At 35.6% G+C, this 14,449-nt stretch overlaps 1 protein-coding gene across 2 annotated transcripts; it reads right to left on the bottom strand.

The window, feature by feature from the left end:
* Positions 1-821: 821 nt before the first annotated feature.
* AGTR2 (angiotensin II receptor type 2) lies at positions 822-5,976 on the bottom strand. Of its 2 annotated transcripts, none has more exons than XM_036016629.1 (3): positions 5,914-5,976; positions 3,905-3,978; positions 822-2,691 (listed from the first exon to the last, which is right to left on the bottom strand). In XM_036016629.1, exon 3 carries the CDS (start codon positions 2,654-2,656, stop codon positions 1,562-1,564), a length of 1,095 nt encoding a protein of 364 aa, XP_035872522.1. In that variant the 5' UTR covers positions 2,657-2,691; positions 3,905-3,978; positions 5,914-5,976; the 3' UTR covers positions 822-1,561. The 2 variants fall into 2 exon arrangements, with proteins under 2 accessions (XP_035872522.1, XP_028378778.1); XM_028522977.2 differs by lacking the exon at positions 5,914-5,976 and adding an exon at positions 4,130-4,205.
* Between the last annotated feature and the right edge of the window lie 8,473 nt (positions 5,977-14,449).

Raw genomic sequence — 14,449 nt, 5'->3', positions numbered from 1 at the left:
CCTGACAGAGACACTAGGCCTCTGAAACTTCATTTCTACCTCAGAGGTCAACATTGGTCTGGGAAGGTCCTAGAAAACTTAATGTAATATGTATATATAGATGAGCTGGTACAGAATAAAATCTCTAACTTCTGAAAACAGGATTCGTATTCTAAGTTAATTCTAAGTAACTCAGTCAGTTTCAGGAACTTCTCTCATTTAGGAGTTCTAACAATGTTAAGAAGGACATCTATGAAGCAACGATTGGTTTACAAGAGTTCCAAAGACTCCCATAAATTCTGGAGTAAACCATTCATAGGTATAGGTAAAACTACCTTGTGGTCTTTGTTTTTAAAGCCACATTGCACTGCCTTGACAGGTAGGGCTTTTGCATGACACAAAATTTTTCATTTGCTGGATCTCTTGGTCCTCCCTGGATCTCAAAATTATATTCTGGCATTACCTTTTCCTGTGCTAGTTAAAAGTTTATGTACTATAAGTTAAAGATTTAAAGAAGCTACACAGATATTTTGGGAAGCAAATCAGAATGAAAACACCAATAATAAAGTCAACTTCCTATATATCAAAGCGCCACATCTAAAAGGTCAAGGATGTAAAAAGTGACCTTTTACATTTTAAAACGCTACAGTGTTTAGTTATTGTTTTCAAGAAATTATCAGAAAATATAGAAACCTTAAAACAATAGCTAAAATGATGAAAAGTTTTTTTGTTTTTTGGGTTTTTTGGGGTTTTGGGTTTTTTTGATTAAAAGTTTTAAAAAGTGTTTAATCAGAGTTTAGTGAGCACTCAAATATTTATTAATTATAAATCTGTTAATATATATTTTACTTTCCATAACTGAAAAAATAAGATAAAACATAGAAAGAAGTATGTGTGATCTAATGTATATTCCTAGCCCTACTCAATATGTAGCTATATGAAATATAAATCTATGCTCAAGTAAAATGTAAAAGAATTATTATTTATAATATTTTTGTTGTTTTTGTTTTATTTTTTATTTTTTAAAATTATTTTATTGTTGTTCAGTTACAGCTCTCTGTATATTTATAATATTTTTTAAAGTAGAAAGCATATGCCTGGAGCCTGAATAATGTGGTACCAGTCTGTTGTAGTATACTTCATTTACAAGTATAGTGCCTCTTAGCATCATGTCTTGTAAATAATGCAAAGAATTAAAAGACTGAAGTTGGTTGAGGAGAAAAACCTCATGAAAATGGATATAAAAAGCAATTTAAAAATTCAGTTTTTGTCAAGGAGAAATCTGAACCCCCAAATTATCATTCACAATTTGTTATTAATTATAATTTGAGATAAATCCCCAATTATTTCAATGTCACTGGTGTCTGCCCAATAACAGTCTTGTATTGATAGACCAGAAAAAAAAGAGGGGCAATTTCTGACAGTCACTGGAGGTAAACTCATAGTTACCTTTGGTTTCTGGTTCTACAACAGTGAGAAAAGATTACATCAAAGGAAAAACTTATTTTACTAAAGCCATTAAAAAGATAATTCCAAGGGGACCTCAAACCAAGTAGCCATGTTGATAACATGAATTCCATATTCATGTTGAAGACACAAAGGTCTCCATTTCTCTAACAGAACTGCTTTTACGGCATGACACACTCTCTCTCTTGCCTTGTAGCCAAGTAATTGGAACCCTAAACACATCACGGAGCTTCTGTTGGAACCGGTTTCCAACAAAGCAATACAAAAAGGGATTAACGCAGCTGTTAGCAAATCCCAGGAGGATGGCAAAAGGAAGTGCCAGGTCAATGACAGCTATAACTTCACAGCTATTAATGACACCCATCCAGGCCAGAGCATCCAGGAAGGTCAAAACATGGAAGGGAAGCCAACAAATAATGAACGCCAGAACAACAGCAGCTGCCATCTTCAGGACTTGGTCACGAGTTATTCTGTTCTTCCCATAGCTATTGGTCTTCAGCAAGTGTTTTCTGATTCCGAAATAGCATGTTGCTATGAATATCAAAGGGATAATGAAACCAAGGATATTTTTCATTAAGGCAATCCCAGCTGACCATTGGGCATATTTCTCTGGTGGGAAAGCCATAATGCAAGCATTCACCCCTAAATAATCAACGGATCTAACATCTCGAAAATAAAATGTTGGCAATGAGGACAGACAGGCCAGACACCAAACCAGGGGAACTGTGTATGACGCTTGCCAGGGATTTCTTCTTTGGGACAGAAAGGGATAGATGACAGATTGGTACCTATCAACACTCATGCAGGTTATAAAAAAAATGCTTGCAAACATGTTCAGGGTCAGGAAAGAACCAAAAACTTTGCACATCACAGGTCCAAAGAGCCAGTCATATCTGTAAGAATAATAGGTTGCCCAGAGAGGAAGAGTAGCCAAAAGCAGTAAGTCAGCCACAGCCAGGTTGAAAATGTAAATGCTGGAAACCTTTTTAGGGCCCTTTTGACAACAAAACAGTACAACCACAATTGTATTGACAAGAAATCCAATTGCAAAAATAATGTAGTAGAGAACAGGAATCGCATCTAAATGCTTATCTGACGGCTTATGCGAGCAGTTATAGGTAGACTCATTGCCAGAGATGTTCACAGATTCGATGAAAGGACTGCTGGTGACGTTTTTGTTGATGGTGGCAAAGGTGAAGTTGCCTTTCATATTGAAATGTCAGCAGCTCCTGATTTTACTGCCTTCTGTGAAAATAAAAAGAAACTCTCAGTATACATACCAAATTTAGGACATCATTGAGTCATGAGCATTTTGAAAGTTTGTTGAAAGCAAAACTGGTGGGTGATAATAGAAAACATTAGGAGGCAGAACCATGACATAAAATAAGAATGTGTTTTGCTTCCTGAAAAAAAAGCATTTTCTCAATAGTACTAAGAAGTTAAGACATTATAGCATTAGGGACTGAAAATTCTGAGAAACTACATTTTGCCCATCTTCTATATCATATTTTCAAAAGGCTTAAAGAAAATTAATATTCCAAAAGGTTAGCCAAGCTAGGAAACGCATGAAACAGACAAGAAGGATCCAAGAAGTAAGAAAAGTTAATATTTCAAAAACACTTGAACACATATCATAGCCTGTATACTTTCTAGAAACCACACTTCTGCCTGCTATTGCATAGAAAAATGCCTTATTCAAGTAACTAATTATACACAAATCATTACAGCTATGGAAAATATAAGTAACATAAGCTATGGAAAAAAATAAGTAAGTGCACAAAAGATTGAAAGAGAATATGCAAAAAGAACATATTGAGATGAGGGATTATGCTTGGTTTTTACCAATTAAGAAATAATTCATTTAGTTCTAGTTATCCATTGTTTTCACAATAATAATATAAATAAGAGGAAGTTTTGAAATATATGCATACTTCTAAAAATCCCCTATTTACATTTTAATAGAGAGTATGAGTTTTAGATATAGATATTTAAATTTAATCTATTTTTGTAATCCATTCTCTTTATCAAGTGGGAAAAGAAAAAAAATGGCCAAATATGATTTAGGGTCAAGTAGAAATAGTTTTGATTGCTCAATGAAATAAGAATTGAACATCGAAATTAATCATGTGCAATTATCATTTTTCCTTTTATGTCTTTTCAGTTTAACACAACTAAGTAGTAACATTGCTACAAGCCTCTCAACTGTTTCAGTTTTTGTGGTAGGGGTTTTTTTGGTAGCAACATTATTTTAAAACAAAAGAAGACTAGATAAAGATAAACACAGTAAGTGAAAGACTGTTGGTTTACATTGTTTGGAAATACATATAAATAAACTACTCTATGAAAAATGTAATCACCAAAGAATCTCCTAATAAACAGCAAAGTTATCATTTTTATCCAATGCTCATTCTCTTATAATCTTGACCTATTAACATGAAAGAATCTAAAATAAACTCACTTGAAGACTTACTGGTTGTTGGAGTTTAAAACTTAGTTATCGTAAATCAGCTTGGCAAGTTCCTAAGTGCACCCCTGTAAGAGAAACAGCAGTTAAATAATTTAGGAGTTTTGCAAATACAGTGTTAAAATACAGGGGAAACATAAAGTTGATCCATAAAAAATATTTCCATTTAATGTATGTTCTACTTTTCAAATACAGTATATATAAATTGTGCAGACCTACCTTAAAAATTCAAGCTGAAGAATGCTTTTAATTCTGTGCTTATTCGTTCCCTTAGACTCGGGGACGTAATAGCACAAGATCTCTGGTTTCCTTCTTATATGTTCGGTCTGTCCACTGGGAGCCTTCAACCTACATAATTCTAGGGCTGACTTATGAACACTTGCCAGCTTTCCAGAGGGGCTTTTTTTTTTTTGGCTGCAAAACATTAATCTGAAATTCTCACTGTCTCCAATCATAACAGCTCATTCAAATAAATCTCACACACAAAAAAATGAAGTTTCCACAAATGTGTTAGAGAATTTTGAAGTCAGTGGCTTACTTAGAAAGAAGAATATAATTATTTGCAGAATTTTCTCTTTATCCCTGATACTGGCATTCTAAAATGCATTAAGGAGTGGAGACTATGGAATTTATTCTAGTAGCAGAGTCTTTGTCTACCAATGTCTTTTGCAACCTTTATTATTTTTTGAAATTTTTTACCTCTGCTTATTAAACACAGTAGCAACTTGACTCGAAGTCTACAACTTCTAAAATTTCTCCCTTGCTTTAAGCAATTTCTGTTGGCTTGTTGCTGGAGGGGTGGTGCTAGGAGGGGCATAATTTTCATGTCTTAGAAAAGAGGTGTTAACATTTAGTGTTCCCTTTCATAGGTCTTTGTCATATTTGTGGTTTAAATAAAAGCACACAAGATGAACAAGGAGGAGGCAACTACTGTGGCCTAGATTGCATTGTTTTTATTTCTTTTGGGGGTGAGGGTAATCAACCTTACACAATCAGTCCAATAGAAGCAAGAATGACAAAAGGAAGAAAGGAAAAGTGATGGTAGTGATAATACTGCTTGACAATAAATGTTATGTGTCAAACCCTGTGCTAGATGCTTACACTCGGTAATTTAATGGAGAGACAATATAGCACACTGATATGTAAATGGCTTCTGGAATCCAACTGCCTGGCTTCACAAGCTCAGCTATATCACTACTACTTCTACAGCCTTGGCCAAATTACTTTCCTTCTTTGTGTCTCAGCTTTCTCATCTGAGAAATAGAGATGATGTTAATTACCTATATCATGGAGGTATGAAAATTAAATGAGCTAATATATTTAAAGTACTTAAAACCCTGCCAAGTACATGGTAGGTGCTATTATAAACTATTAATATTAACTCTGTCTTACAAATCAGGAAACTAGGGCTCACAGAGTTTAACTTTTATGTGGTCACATAGCTATTAAACGAGGACATTTGAATTTAAATCGAGGCAGTCTAATGTCAGAGGCCATGTTCTTAACCCCCATACTACAGGAGGGAGCGCTAGCTGGTCCTTTAAAGTCACCTATTGTCCTGGAAAATGGAAAGCCTGCAACATTACAGAAAGTCACAGCTAACCATTCATAAACTGTTACAAAAGCACTCAGGTAGGGGAAAAGAATTTGGAGGATTGTTTTATGAGAGATATTTTTCTTAATTTTATTACCAAAATGGAGACAGCAGGTAGACAAAATGAGTGACTAGACAGTTTACTACAGTGAGTACAGAAAACCAGAGCACCCAAGACACTTAAATGGATATAAGGAGTCTAGTTATTTCTATGGATCATATTTTTCTGGTAGCAAAATGAACCTGTGCACACTTGCAGGGCTGGGAGGCTCTGGGGAAACATCTGGGAATTTAAGAAACACATTTAGCAGAAGGAAAGCAATGAAGAAGACAGGGTAGGTGACAGAAGACAAAATTACAAATGATATGAGACAAAACACAAGCTTTTGACATTTGTTTCTCCACTAACCTTGAAATCAGTCCTGTAGCACACAGGCAGATGGGACAGGTGAAAAGTGGTCACTGTTGCCTGAGAAATACAGTAAACTCAAAGGTTTGCAGCACACCATTTTAGTGTTTCTTTTGCTAGACTGAGTTTGAGTACTGAGAAAATTCTCCTAATATGCATACACACCATCTCATTAAATCTCAAAATATTTTTTCGTATGCCCTGGACAGATTCAGGTGGAGGCTCTGTCCAAATGATGGAAAACTGATGCTTAGGAAACAAAGGAATAGGAACATATGGCTATGGGCAGGAGAGCTGAAATGGGAACTGGTTTCACTCTTTGTTTAAGCCTGGTTTCTCCCTCCTTTTCAAATGTTTGTTTTTGCCACATACAATGGAATTTTCCAGGCCAGAGCCTCCTGAGTGGTCAGCATGGGTCACATTCCCACCCTGCTCTATTTCTAGCCCCCTCTCATGCCCCTTGCAAGGAAACAGTCAGGAGGTGAGCTATAAACTTGTGAGAATGAACTGCAGGCTCGCCTGTGGGAGACCTAGCCTTGAACACCCCTAAGGAACAGGGGACCTTGTCTAGAGCTTTTGTCCTTCATTATAGTAAGTTGTGACGTAAATAAAGTTTAAAGAGGCACACATTTCCCAGAAGATTAAAAAGGGCATTTACTCTGTTTCTTCATAATTTTAGGAGTAAAAATTTTCACGAATCAACAAAAAATTTTGTAACTGCAGGGAATTAAAGAAAAAAAGCAAAAAAGAAGAATAACAATAATATTGACACCACTTGAAGTGAGAAATACAGTATATTATTGATTCTGCAAAGAACTCTAAATTAAGCCAACAATGTAAATACACTTGAGAGTCAAATAAATGTCAGTCACAGGAAGCAGTACAATACAAAAAATCCTCTCCTGGGGGCAGGGGATAATTTTTCTGCTGGAAGATTGGCTTTAAAAGCCCCAGGTCATTTGAATAAATTATGCAGCTCTTCAGGGCAAGTGCAGTTTGGCTAGCAGGATTAAACAATAGTAAATCACACTAAATTAAGTTTTTCTAGTGAATACCGATTATTTATTGTGAGATTAAGAATAAAATTGAAAGGACCAGGTTATTTAAAAAAAAACATTCTTGAGAGGAATTTCACCTCTTTGGAAACCTTATTCGTCCCTCTCACCCCCATTCACACACACAGATGAGGCTTCGAAGGAGAAAAGGAATTATTAAATGCAAAAGTCTAAATGTACATGAAGTGGTTATAAAGGTGAGGATTAGAAGTGCAGATTATGGAATGCCTAAATATGTATGGGCCTTCCTTTTTAGTTTAAGTTTTTCACAATCATTTTACCTTTTCCCCCCACTTCAGCCATCCCTCTGAGTCCCTGTCCAAATTGTTAGCATTTCCACACTTCCCCCAACTTTAGCACACACAAACACACACACACACACACACACACACACACACAAATACCCAAATATTTAATAACAAACATTCTCCAATTCATTTACCCATAGGGAACCCTTATTTTAATTGCTCCTGGAGTTTTCCAAACTTGGGGGTCCCTGAATGGAGGGTAATTAAGATGACTCTCCATTATTGATATATCTTTGCAGATTCTTTTCATGCCTTTCTTTAGTTTCCAATATAATGAAAACAGGAACACCAGGTTGAAAACAAGTGAGAAAAAAAGGTCCTCTATTCACACCTAACAATTAGATTGACCATTTTGTAGAAATCAGCCTAAAACTTTAGTAAAGTGGCCAATATGAGTACATCAAATCGGCTGCCTAGATTTCACACAGTGAGGGACGGAGAAGACTATTAAGTCAGTTAACAAGGTTGAATGCATGTAGTGAAATGAGTAGATGCAGATGTCTGACTCAGTACATTTCTGAAACCAGTTGCTTCCAGCTGAATCTGGTCCCAAGAACATAAAGAGAGGGAAGAATTCCAATTCCCTTTGGCCCCAAGGGCATCTGGAAGCCTGAGCATCATGTTTGGACCAGGATCTCACAGAAGGCACCTTAGTTTTCCCAAATAGCTCTCAGTGCTATGTAACCCAACTGTGGGCAAAAATTCAAAGTTGAAAATTGTCTATATTTTTGGTTCACATTTAAAATATCATCTAACTGATCTGACTTTTTCCCTACTTATCTGACTAAATTGATTATGTATGGTATCAGAATATGCCACCCTAAAATATGCCCCTTTGGCATAAGGATTATTTTGAGCTAGACACAATTGAGGAAAAACAAGAAAAAACTCTCCACCCCGTCCCCCGCATTTGCCTAAAAGCAGAACAAAAATTTGTAAACACATCTCCCTTTCCTTACCAGGAAGAACAGAACTCTTAATGAACAGGAGAACCCTAGACTCTTACTAGCCCAGAGACAGGTACCAAAAGAAATCCACATAACAAACCTTACTAAATAATCTTTATCATCTATTAATTTCCCACATATGCTTCCCTTCCCATAGTTTGCCACTGTAGAAGCCTAAGCCAGTTTTCTTTTATCTTGTAAGTTCTCTAAAAATGGATTGTTCTTTTGTTAAGAATCTATGTAAACCCAAGCCTGACCGCCTCATTAAGCTGCTCATCACAGAGCTCTCTGATGTGTAACCACAATGCACGTGTTAATAAACTCTCTCTTTTTTTTGACTACTTAATCTGTCTCTTTTTCTCTACTTGATTTGTACTTTTTAATGACCATAAAGTTTGTGTTCCTTATGTAAGCACCCTTTCTATCTCCTTCCCGTCACCAATAAAAAGAGAAAATCTCGCTTGGTGACTATGTAGTCAGACCAGAAAAGCTGGTAACTGGGAAATTCTTAAAGCAGAGATTCTCATTCTAGAAACCAGATTGATGAATCCCTCAAACCATTCCCTTCACCATTTTTGCCTCTCTGAATCCTAATTTCTGGTAGCAACCCAATTCCGTTGCTACATTATTTTAGATATTACTATTACTAATGAACTATAGTCAAGCCCCTGTTCCAGGAACTTGATATCCAAGCTCTATTTTGGTTAATTAGACAAACTCTCAAAGTTGGAGAATGGGATAGGGGAAGCAATGCCTCACTCTTTGTGCCTACAAAAAAGAGAAAGAGAATGGGGCAGATATCTCTCCAAAACAGGCCATCAGTTCAGAGAAAATTGTAAGAACAAATGGTTACGTGGCTTTGTTTGGGGGACTCATTTGCCCCTCAGGCCCCTAGAAGGATAGAAAAACAACACAAAGTTGTATGCTTTGAATATATTTTGCCTTTGAGGTATAAAATGGTTTAGAATTAGCAGATAGAGCAAGATGGCAGGCAGTTTTGGGGGTGCAATTCTAGGAAGATTCTGGGGTCCTTACTCCAAGGAAATGAAAAACAGGAAGAGTATAATTGGGAATTCTGAGGCTGCTTCAGTTTTTAGTTTATCCTACAGATATATACTTTCATGGTTTTCAGTGTGGGTTTGTAGATCTATAACTGAAAGCAGAATTTTTGTTGTAAATAATATGCAACACATCCCAAAAGAAAATAGTTAATGTTCAGATATCTAGAAGTTTACAGAACTCCTTAAAACTATTTTATTGTATATATTTCAATATTAACACTCCTGATTTATATTGGTCCTATTTTATATTGGTCACATAATTGAAATTATTCACCTTTTATTTATTTTTTAATTGAGATGTAATTTACATACCAAAAATTTACCCAGTTAAAATGCATGAATCTGTGGGGTTTTGTGTTTTCACAAAGTTGTGCAACTATCACCACTATATAATTCCAGAATATTTTCATCACCTCTAAAAGAAACCTGATACCCATTAGCAGTTGCTCCGTACTCCTCCTTCTCCCCAGCCTCTATTATCCTTTTATTTTAAGCATAAAAATGAGCTGTAGCTGAGAAATTCTAAAATACATTGTCTAGATAAAAAAATAAATCAATACATAAATGAATGAACTTTAAGAACAAAATTGCATTATTTTCATTGCACTTTAGTCATTTTCAGTGGCATGAATCTGTGGCCCCACAGACTGCAATAAACTAAACACTCATTCAGTGAACATTTAGTACTGTTAGTATAAGTCTGTTTCCCCCTAACAGTATATACATTCCTGTTGAGTTATTTGTACTAAGCTCCCAGTCAAAAGGTTTCTTTGGCGTTAATGCAAAAAATAAATGTTATGTAAATAGCCTCCAGGGTTGATTCCATCTGAAGGTCCCCAACCTTTTTGGGAAGAGAAGCCACTTTTCATTTTCCCTTAGACAGGAAATCCCCTGGGGATGGTTAGGGCAGTGCTGATATTAAAGAATGTGGAGAGAATATGGGAGAGGACACCAGGCACTGTGCTGGGCACCCCACATTTCAAGTATACTTCTCAATGATCCTGAGAGATGGTCATCATCCTCATTTTATAAATGAGGATAAATTAAGAAAATAGAGCACAAAAATGTTAAATTACTTGCCGAAGTTTAAACAGCTAGTAAACTATAGAACTGAGGTTCAAACCCCAGCCATTATTTTCAGTACACCATTCCATTAAACACAAAGCACCAGATGAATAAACTTCCCCAATTAAGAGAGACTTCTAAGCAATCTGGGAAATCTCTGGGTTAATGATAACCAGAAAAAATGTTTTAAAGGATTAGCAGGGTAACTCAGCAAATGGGAATAATAGGTAAATATACTTAGAGCAAACCTCACAAGTAAAATGTTGTAAAAAGAAGATTTTTCATTACTGACTCAATTCAAAGGTAAATGCCCATCTGTAGCTAGACAAAATCAATAAGGTATAAAGAGCTTGAACTGCAGCAGTTTGGGTCTTTGTTTATATAATGGAATTATATAGATCTCTTCAGAGTACTGGAAAAGCTTTTTTTAAATATCTAAAACTATATTAATATATAATATAAAAGAACAATATATGCATAATTTGTCCTACACTTCCAAAATAAATTTTTGCTACCAGATTGTAAATTTCTAAAAATTTCTATTTTTTCCCTTGAAATTTTAGCAAATATTCTAAGAAGCTCCAGCCCCTACAGGCACTCCTATGTAAAACTTAGAATGAATCAGAGTCAAAGAGAAATTAGAACTGTTAAGTACCCAGCTAGCTAAACTAGTAATGCCTTCCTACTGTGCAAGACAGCAAACCCTGGGCAGCAAAGGACAGTAGAGGAGATAGGTGAAGAGGATCCAAGCTCATCGCTTCAGTTGCTAAAAAGAACAGTAGTCTGCCCACCATAAGTGGTTTCACTTTCCAAAGTTTCTGAAAATACTAAATAGCAAATTTCAAAAATAATCGATTCATAAGTTTTAAATTGTGCACCATTCTAAGTAGCATGGTAAAGTCTCACATCCTCCTGCTCTGTCCTGCCTGGGATGTAAATCATCTCTGCCTGAGATATAAATCATCCATTTCTCCAGCCCATTAGTCACTAAGTAGCCCTCTTGGTTATCAGATCAGTTGAGAAAGAAACAGAGAGACAGACAGAGAAGTACACAGAAACACAGACAGAGAGAGACCACATTCACACAACTTTTATTACAGTATATTGCTATAACTGTTTTATTTTATTATTGTTAGTGATGTTAATCTCCTATTGTGCCTAATTTATAAATTAAACTTTATCATAGGTGTGTATGTATAGAAAAAACATATACATACATACATACATTGTATACACATACACATTTATATGTATACATATATGTGTATACATTATACATATAGTTTGTGACTATCCAAGGTTTCAGGCATCCACTGGGGGGGCTTGGAACATATCGCTTTAGGATAAGGGTGACTGTAAATCTTTGAGAATAATTCATTAATTTGGACTGGTAAGTTAATTGTGGCAGTTCTGTACTTATTTGGAAGTTCAAGCATGGAAACTAGGGAGAAGAATAGTCCTTCTCTCTCCAGATGAAACTTGCCCCCTGGTTTCCAGAAGTTTCCAGTCCAATTTATTTCAAAGAATAAACTTTTCATAAAAATTCGTTTCTCTTCTTGACTTTCTGAATATGAGCAAGCTTTAGGGGGAGATTTTAGGATAAGGAGATTAGTGAGGAGGAAAGAATAATGAGGTTTGCCACTCCTCTGGAGTGTGTTCTACTAGGAATGATGAATGAAGGCAGAATCTTTCAAAATCCACAGTATACTGGTAGCTATTGAGACACTGGCATTTGTAATATATTGCCCATTTCTTGCTGGAAGAGTATCTCTCTGTCTCTCTCTGTCTCTCTGTCTCTCTCTCCTCTGGTCCCTTTTCTTCTCGTTGCTTTTCTTCTCCTCTCTCAGACAATTCATCTTCCTATCTTGTCCTTGTTACTGTTTTTATAACTTGTGTTGGACAGAATAAAATGACAAATATATTTTTCCACATGATACATATTCAGAGTGATAGGCACACCATGGCCATCTTCGGTCTCAAGGACCAGACAGTTCAAATGATTAGATAAACCATATATGGATCATGTGGACAGATCAAGGTAATAAGGTGGCTGATTGTAACAGAAAAGAAACAATACAATTGGGCTACAGATTTATATAAATGGGTTATATTAGTAGTCCAAATGGACTTAAGAATCCAACTGGAGATGTCTGAATATTCAGAGACTAAAAATAAAGTGAATAAAGAGTATTTTGAAATAGATTACACCACATACACTTTAAAAGATTTTGAATGCATCAGTATATTTTCAGCTACATTTAGTCATATACCAGTAGTTAAAAATGCAAGCCCTGGAAGCAGATGAATGCAGCGTTCTACCACTTACCTGTGTGATCTTGGATAAGTTGCTTCACGTCACTGAATTCCAGTTTCTTTGTCTGGGTTACTGCATGGATTCAATGAGATAATGCATATAAAACATTTAGTATAGTATGTAGAATATAGTGCATTCTATTAATATTTGCTATTGGATTAAGCCACTGTTACTGCTTGCCAAAAGCAAATAAGCCAAATAAATCACTACATTATTATGTTGTCATTTTATGCCAAAACAAGATAAATGGAGATTAAGTGATTCATGTTAATGTTTCTGCAAATCTGAAATAGGAAAAATAACAGTAATTCCTCACAGGTAGTGGTGAAGATTGTATGAAATAATGTGCTATATAGAGTACACAACGTAGGCACTAAGTGGTAGCATTTATGGACATTGTTGTTATTTTTGCTGCTGTCGTTATTTTTATGATGATGCTTAAAATCAATAATACTATTATTATTAAACATAATTATCGTTAATAATAATTATCTAAAACTGTCTAAACTGTTTGATCATGCTCTTTGACTTCTAAACAGAGTAATGAAGTATAGCCTAGAAATGACTAATAAAGAATTTAGAATGAAAGATGCAGCTTCTGTAGACATTATATAAATAAATGTAAGATCATGCAATTCCTCTATTCAAAAGTCCCCAGTAGCTTCTCCTCTCTTAATCTAGTTTACAAGGCCTTATCTGATAAAGTCTGCATGCTCCCCCAACTCACACCACCATCACCACTACTTCTAAGACCTCAGCTCCTACCACCTTCTTCCAGTTTATTCCGCTCCAGTCACACTGACTTTCTTCCTATGCCTCCTATTTTCCCAGCACATTCTGTCCTCAAAGCTTTCACAAATGTTATTCAACTTAGGTGGAATTCTCTTTTCCCAGATAGCTATGTGACCTACCCCCTCAGTTCTTTCAGATCTCTGCTCAAATGTCACCAGATTAAAGAAACTTTCCCATTCTTCCCTAACTAAAATAGCCCTTATCAACATCTGGTATGGCATTCTTTCTCTATCTCTTCTCTCCCTCCCTCTCTTCCCTCTCTGTCACACACAGACATGCACACACACAAACATATACAATTATATTTTGTTTACTGACTTTATTTTCATACAAGAAAATAATATCTATTAACAACAATTTTGCCTCTTTGGATCACTAATACATTCTTAGGTCCTAGAACCAAATCTGACACAAAATCAGGCTTTAATAAATATATTTTGATTGAAGGACTGTCATTTAAATACATTTGTCTTTTAATTAGAAGTGCTTACTGTGTATTAGGAACCATATGAGGTAAGCATGTTACAAGCACTATTGCCTCTCATTTAACCCTCATAACAACATTTTGAGGTAAGAACTACAAGTCTCACTTTATAGGAAACTGGGACAATCTGACCAATGGTACTCAGCTGATAAGTGGCAAAAACAAGATTGGCATTCCAGTCTGCTTACCTAAAGAAATGACATTCCTGACCCCCATGCTCCACCGTGTTGGCTCAGTTTAACTGTACCTGCTTTCCTTTATGAATATTTTACCATGATGATGAGTCATTACAGTGTTTCTTACATTTCTTTGTTCTCAGACATCAAAAGGTCCTGTGATCCTGACTTCCTAAGGTCCAGGGATTAGGGATTTTCTATGAGACTACTTTAGTGTATTTTGAGTTATTCTCCATAAATATATGCAAACTTAAATTTCCTGTATGTGTCCTAAATTGCTTCATGTTATGTGCCAAAATTGGGTCTACTGGGTAGCCACCTGAAAAAATAATAC

The sequence above is a fragment of the Phyllostomus discolor genome, chromosome X (genome assembly GCF_004126475.2).
Source record: "Phyllostomus discolor isolate MPI-MPIP mPhyDis1 chromosome X, mPhyDis1.pri.v3, whole genome shotgun sequence".
In the NCBI taxonomy this organism is placed as follows: Eukaryota; Metazoa; Chordata; class Mammalia; order Chiroptera; family Phyllostomidae; genus Phyllostomus; species Phyllostomus discolor.
This window is presented reverse-complemented; position numbering and strand designations above follow the sequence as displayed.